The 7,414-nt window shown below is 39.7% G+C and overlaps 1 protein-coding gene and 1 pseudogene across 1 annotated transcript; both read right to left on the bottom strand.

The window, feature by feature from the left end:
- Window positions 1-463: 463 nt before the first annotated feature.
- On the bottom strand, window positions 464-2,512 carry LOC103144972 (claudin-4-like). The gene is made up of 2 exons (XM_007562169.2): window positions 1,910-2,512; window positions 464-1,521 (listed from the first exon to the last, which is right to left on the bottom strand). The coding sequence occupies exons 1-2, from the start codon at window positions 2,120-2,122 to the stop codon at window positions 1,018-1,020; spliced, it is 717 nt and encodes a 238-aa protein (XP_007562231.1). The 5' UTR covers window positions 2,123-2,512; the 3' UTR covers window positions 464-1,017.
- A 907-nt stretch (window positions 2,513-3,419) lies between these two features.
- Window positions 3,420-6,178, bottom strand: LOC107837324 (claudin-9-like; annotated as a pseudogene).
- Window positions 6,179-7,414: the final 1,236 nt, after the last annotated feature.

Below are 7,414 nucleotides of genomic sequence, written 5' to 3'. Positions count from 1 at the left end.
TCTGGTACTCTGCCGTCCTTATATGTTTCTGTTAGCGGGAGCTAATGTTTATGTCAGCTATGCTACGTTAGCTGTTCGCAGCTAAGTGTGGATTTTTAGTGTCCCGCTGCAGTTTGAGTCTTTAATCCATAAAAATGATCTGGGTGGTTCTTACAGTATCTGTTTTGTCCAACAGGTTCCAATCAAATTCCTAAGTCATGTTGCTGACTGATATTTATAGTTTGTGAGATATTCTGATTTGCCTTTTACTTTATTCACCAAGAGAATATAATTAAGTGAAATAAATTGCCTTTCGATTCTAAGTTATTGAATTTCTATGTGTATAAATAACATTTTATATTTATCTCTACACAGGACGAAATGGCTGACTGATGGATCGGAGTCTGGTGTTATTTTACTTACTGGAGGATTTTCACTCCATATGTTCTGCATATGGTTCAAATCATTTAAACATCTGTGTCTGACAAAGCTTTAGCAATCTTTGATTATCATTGTAAAGAAACAAAAATAGAACAAAATGTTTAATTAGTAGAAAATAATACAGGAGCAACAGAGTGTCTGAGAAACTGTCATAAAATTGTTTCCTGATGTGGATCTGTTAGCAGCTTTCTGATCTGGAGAAAATAAATCGTGGCATAAATGAAACATATCAGGGATTAAGAAAGAAAAAAAAAAGTAATTATTTTGAGAAGTTTCCAAAGTTCCTATGAAATCACATTTTTCAGCTTACAGAGACAGTTTTTGTATCGTAACATTTATTTTATAGGGAAAAAATGATGGGATTTTAACAGTTTTGCCAAAATAGAATAAAAAACAAAGAACTTACAGAATGTTGGAAGTGAAGATTTACAGAGTTCAACTGTTAAAGCACCAGCAGCTAGAATTATGAAACTAATAATCGGATTCAGTTTTAGGCAGCATAAAGTATTTACAGTTTCCTGTGTGTCTTCCCAGTTTTTACCAACTCAACCCTCTGGTCTACCCGTATATCGGACACCAGTCCCTTCCGAAAAGCCTCTAAATTGTGTCGTCGTTTGGACCTGAAGCTCTGTTGCTGTGGTACCTGGCGGTTCCACCTGAGAGGCTTGATCTGGGTCTGCCGAAGCAGCAGAACAGAGCTCCAGTCAGGATCAGGATCATACCAGCTGCCCAGCCGATATAGATGCTAGCTCCTATCTCTCTCTTCCGGGAATTCATTAACCAGTAGCTGTGGAAGTCTCTCACTGTGTTGTATGTTGACCAGTTGACTGGGATGATCACCAGCAGGCCGGCCAGCAGCAGGCCCACTCCGGCCACCAGGACCAATTTGGGCTTGGTGTTTTCATTCTGAACACATGTGGCGAAGTCGGCAGCAAAGAACATGATGAAGAGGCTGAGAACACCGAGGATGAAGCTGATGGCGGTCATGACCCGGGCGGCCTGGAGGTCAGAGGGTAACTCCAGCATGGAGTCATACATTTTGCACTGCTGCTGTCCAGTGGTCTGCGTCACACACTCCATCCACAGACCTTCATGAAGATCCTCCACACCCAAAGACACAGAAACAGACATTTACATACACTGTGTAAAAAACACCTTTTTCTCATCACCTAACATTAAATCAGATAGAAAAAACTAATTATTTCACTAAATGCCAGAATACTGGGAGAACTTTTTTTTAAATGAGTTCTTTACCAGATTAGCCTGGCTGTTGCCTTCAATTCCTCTAGATTTAAATCTTTCTTCACAACAGTCTGTTTCATTTATAGCTAAACACCTGAGGATTAGTAATTGATATACTGCTAAAAACAAACAATAACTCTGCATATACAATAGTTGAGTAGTAAATCAAGAGCCAACAAAATTTATTATTTAAATCATAAATCGTAAAAAGCCTTTTGATTTCCTCTGAGCCATAATCTCTGGATACCTGTGAGTTCAGACTGTTCGTTCCTATGTAGGTTGAAACTCTCCAGCGAGGGAGGATGCCACAGACGATGACCCCAAGTTGCCCGATGACTCCAAAGGTCACACATAGCATCTGAACTGCTGCTGATGACTTTCTACAAAAACCAAAACCAGAAAGCAAATAATTAAGGACGTCGCTGCTCTTGGTGTTCTTCTGGCTTTGGTAACAATCCATTGTCTTCCTCTTATCCGAGATTGGTTTGCTGAGGTAAAAGGCAACAGCAGCGGAGTCCAAAAGGTTTCCTGATTAGATGCTCAAACCAACTCAACTGGCTATGGATGATGGAGTTCCTAGTTGTTAGTCTAGTTGCTCCATTGATGAAGTCAGATAGCAGCCGAGAATGCGAACCTGGGAAAACTAATTCCCAATTTCATCATCTGGTGGTTGTAGAGTAACAACATATTTAGTTTTTACATTTTTTTATTGCCACCTTTGGCAATAAAAAAACGTTGTTTTAAATGCTATTAATAGATTTTTCTGGCAGAGGAACCATTGGACTGCATTTAGTCCCAGTCAAATAGGGAGAAACAGCAGTTGTCACAAACTTAATGGTGAATTAAACCAATTAAAGTCCCTTGTGGAGAGAAACCAGCGTTGTTGCATTTCAGCATCTATCAATCAGTGCTGCCCTGCCAAAAACTACTTGCAGAAGTATTTATGTTTTTAACCTTTCCATGTCATCATATACACTTCCTGCAATCATGATGTCTTTTAAAGCTGAAATATGTAACTTTTATAATAAAGTTTTTTTTACATATTTTTTTGAAATATTACTGTATTGTGACAGTGTTATATGAGACAATCTGTTAACAATTGAGCTCCTATGTCTCCTCCCAGTTCTAGCTACAGAAATACACCACTCTGTCACAAACAACCAATCAGAATCAGGAAGAGGGTCTTAGTGCAACCACTCACTCTCGTGCAAGTGCTGCTCACACCCTATCCCTTTCTCTCAGCTATGCTACAGCTTCTTACCTGCAACAGAGTCTGCCACGACTGTTCAGGCTAGTTAGCGTAGCCACCGATGATAAACCACAGATAAATGGTTTTCAGGTAACGGCAGGTTCTTTCTCCTCTATTAGCACATTGAGCAGTGTGTACATTGACTTGATTGACAGCAATAAGACCCTGCTCCTGGCTCTGACTGGTTGTTTTTGGTTGGAAGTGGTGCATTTCATCAGGTAGCAATAGTAACACAGGCAGGAGGAAGGGATCAATTTTTTCACAGATTATCTGTCTAATAAACTGACACGACATGGTGACAGTTTTAACAATTTTTTAAATCATAACATTTACATACCACAGCTCGTCCTATGTTTTCTTACCTTCCCACCACATTATTACTACAAATAAGAATTTGTTCTTATTAACTCAGCTGGCTAAATAAATATTAAATAACATAAAAATGTAAGTACCATTTAAAAAAATCATAAGAATTCAACAGTTTGCCAAAATAGCAAAAACAAACAACTCACAAAGCTTTGATGCAGTAGAACTTGGCGGTTCCTCCAGAGCTGCTGGATCTGGGTCTGTTGAAGCAGAGCAGCAGAACTCCAGCCAGGATCATCAGCACACCGGCTGCCCAGCCGATATAGATGCTAACTCCAATCTCATCTCCCACATCATGTGCCCACCTGTGTTGGAGAGGAAATCCTATTTATGGAGTTGTTTTTGTGAAAGGACTTTTGGCATCCCTTTCTGGTCAGCCTGACCTGACCCCCTCACTTTCCTTTCGTGTGAAGCCGAATTGGACCAAATATGACTGTGAAAGAATGCTGTTTGGACAGATAAGAACAACACCCCTTGATTAATTGTTATTCGGCATGTCTGAAATGGAGCAGATGTTGGTTTAGAGGAGGTCAGAAATTATTTCTTGGAAATCCCAATACACATCCACTATAAGTCCTACGTAAATTAAGGGTAGTGATGCCATTGGTCGAAACTTTCCAACTCACACCAGTTGAGTGAGTTTTATGAGACTAAAAAGTGATATCAGCAGCATAAAGGGAGAGACTTTGGATTTTGAAAGGATGAAACTGTGAAGATATTTTCTGTAAGATGTGCTGTAATACATCTCTCCAGCCCGTTTTGGCCTAAACAGCAAGGAACCTAGTTCTGTGTGCGTTATTTCTTTTACTTATATATTTCAAGGGCTGGCCACCTTTCCAATCCTCAATACCTGCTGACCGGGATGATCACCAGCAGTCCAGCCAGCAGCAGGCCCACTCCGGCCACCAGGATGGTTCTGTGCTTGGTGTCTTTGTTCTGAACACATGTGGTGAAGTCGGCACCAAAGAACAGGATGAGGAGGCTGAGCCCACAGAGGATGCAGCTGATGACGGTCATGGCCCTGAAGGCCTGAAGTAGAGGGGGTGACACCAAAATGGAGTCATGCAGTTTGCACTCCAGCTGTCCGGTGCTCTGCTTCAGACACCACATCCACAGACCCCACTGAAGATCCTATTCACCCAAAGACACAGGAGCAGATATTTTCTTAGACTGTATTAATTATTTTCTTCTTAATAAATAACCTCAGATTGAAAAAAACAAATGTATTTTTATTTTCTGACTCCCAGAATATCAGTTTCATTTCTTTAGAATATTTTTATCTCAAATAATTTTTCATAAATGGTAAATGGCCTCTACATGCATAGTGCTTTGACTAGTGCAGAGTACTCCTAAGTGTGTCACCTACATTTAAATATAGCTTCAATGAAAATCCCATCAACCCGAATAAAAATACAGGGTGTCTTTAGCTTAATAGCTATTCTTTATCCATTAAGTATTAATGGCTATTCTTTTATCCATTAAGTATTGTCATGATCAGCAGGTAAAGAAATGGTTAACTTTTCAGAAATACTACTAGCATCAGTTTTAGCTCATTGACATTTAGTCAATGAGCTGCTGCCAAATGGTGCAATGTCCCGCCCACCACCTCAGTCGCTCCTTCCTGTTACCTTTCAGCTGCTACTTGATCGCTGGTTAAGCTAACTGAACAAACGAGACAGAGATTCACAGAAAAAGGTATAAAACGACATAAAATGAATAGCTAGCTAACTGTGTTGTTGCTAAACATGAGTTTATTGATGTTTACTGCTAGAACAATGCGTTACGTTCATAAGTATTAACGAGTTAGTTTCTCTGTGCTAGTGATGGGCAAATGAAGCCTCATGAAGCAATGAACCTTTCCAGCCCTTTGCTTTGCAAAAAGGTTCGTTACTCGATGCTTCATTCATTGCTCTATAGTGACATCTGCTGGTGAAACTGTAACAGTCTTGTCACTCAGTTGGATCATACTTCCAAAAATTACTAAATGCAATATTGTCACAAAGTTTTCATCAAACTCATGTTTAGTAACAGAAGAATCAATGAAACCATATTTAATTGTCATATGTTTTAATTATTACAATTATTTGTAACCAATCAAATCCTGGTTTATGTTGAACGTTAGTGGTGGTGTTGGGTTTTCTTTTATGTCATAGATGGATTTCACAATAAAGACAATTGATGTTTTAATGTCTTGAGAGTGCAGTGTCTGTTGGGGCGTTCACTTTTTCTTGGATTTCTAATTGGCTCTGATTCCTCATATTTGGCTACATGTTGAATTTTAGTTCTGCAACAAGATTAAATCTGTTTCTGCTGTGCAAGACTGATGTATCTTTGCTAATCAGACTACAAATAATAGTGGAACTTTGCAGAAGGTGAGAAATTGGGAGGTGGAGGGTTAATTATTGTTATCTAAGAAGAATTTTATTGTGAGGATAATCTCAAAGTATTCTCAGATGTCAGGTTTTCCTCTTGCTGCCTCCATTTCAGACAATCAAGTTTATTTGTGTAGCAGGTTTCAGCAACAATGCAGTTCAAAGAGATTTACATCATAAAATCACAAAAATATAGTTATTAAAAAAAAAACCAATAATCTACAATTGAGAAAACCAGTAACAAACATTTTGATGAGTGCCATGAATACACATCAAATATGTTGGTCAATTTTCATTTTATTTGGCCACTGAAGACAAATATCATCCTCTGATGCGTGACCAAATGGGCTCATCGCGCTTTTATTTTGAAAACCGACACGCAAAATGAAGCAGTCACGTGACCCATGCAATGCGAGGCCTCGTTTGTTGCCAGTCACGTGGTTTTCAGCAAGACAACACAAGCCTCGAAGCGGTGCTTCATCAGCCACGCCCGGTACAAGCCTTGAAGCCTGGATTCAGATAGCCCCATCACTACTCTGTGCTTCTGGTTGTAGAGAGTGAGGGCTTTCAGATATCATTGATTACATTGCCCCCATTAAAGTGAAGGTTTTGACTGGTAGGAAGAAATCTCCTTGGAGAAATGCACAAACAGTTCAATCTGCAAGACAACTCTGCCGTAGGGCCGAACGGAAATGGCGTAAAGCTCAACTCCACGTTTATTATGACATCTACAAAGAAAGACAACGTAACTATCACACAACACTAAAACATGCAAGAGAGGCTTTCTTTGCAGATGTCATAAACAAAAACCTTAACAACGCTCGAGCTTTATTTGCTACTGTTGACAGGCTCACAAACCCTCCTATGACGTTACCACCTGAACTTCAATCTAATGCCGCCTGCAACAAGTTTTCCAGTTTCTTCTCAGAGAAAATTCAAAAGATCAGAGGATTAATCTGCACATCCACTCCAAAGTCAGTACCAATGCTGTGCCCAAACAAAACAAATGCAGGAAAAATGACCCAATTTCAACTACTTCATTATAAAACCTTTGAAGAAATTATAAGTCAATTAAGCTCCAGTTCTTGCTGTCTGGATGTCCTACCCACACATTTCTTTAAGAAAGTCCTGCCTGTCGTTGCTAATGATCTGATCCAAATAGTGAACTCATCGCTGTCTTCAAGTGTTTTCCCCCAGGCTTTGAAAAGAGCAGTTATCAAACCACTGATTAAAAAAAAGAACAATCTAGACAAATCACTACTGCAGAATTACAGGCCGATCTCCAACCTCCCATTCATCAGCAAAGTCATTGAAAAAGCAGTTTTTAAACAATTAAATAGCTTCCTAACAATAATGAATCGCTTTGACTCCTTCCAGTCTGGTTTTCGTGCTCACCACAGCATGGAAACTGGCCTAGTCAAAGTGTTCAATGATATCCATATAAATACAGACTGTGGAAGAACCACAGTGCTGGTTCTGTTGGTCCTCAGTGCAGCTTTTGACACTGTTGACCACGACATCTTACTGAATCGACTGCAGAGTTGGGTCGGACTCTCCGGTCCAGTGCTCAACTGGTTTGAATCTTACATAAAGAACAGGGATTTCTTTGTTTCAATCGGAAACTTCTCATCAGAGAGGTCAAAGGTCACATGTGGGGTACCCCAAGGTTCAATACTAGGGCCCCTCTTATTCAAGATTTATATGCTCCCACTAGCTCAAGTTATAACAGGAAATAAGATTAGCTACCATAACTATGCAGATGATA

Source organism: Poecilia formosa, unplaced genomic scaffold (assembly GCF_000485575.1).
Source record: "Poecilia formosa unplaced genomic scaffold, Poecilia_formosa-5.1.2 Scaffold134, whole genome shotgun sequence".
In the NCBI taxonomy this organism is placed as follows: domain Eukaryota; kingdom Metazoa; phylum Chordata; class Actinopteri; order Cyprinodontiformes; family Poeciliidae; genus Poecilia; species Poecilia formosa.
The sequence above is the reverse complement of the archived record's forward strand: the minus strand, read 5'-3'. Positions and strand labels throughout refer to the sequence as shown.

Excerpts from the sequence above, each read along its gene's own strand:
- LOC103144972 (XM_007562169.2), bottom strand. The coding sequence starts at position 2,122 with ATGGATTGTTACCAAAGCCAGAAGAACACCAAGAGCAGCGACGTCCTT. Across the intron at positions 1,522-1,909 it reads CGAACAGTCTGAACTCACAG|GATCTTCATGAAGGTCTGTG; the intron begins GTATCCAGAGAT and ends TTGGGTGTGGAG.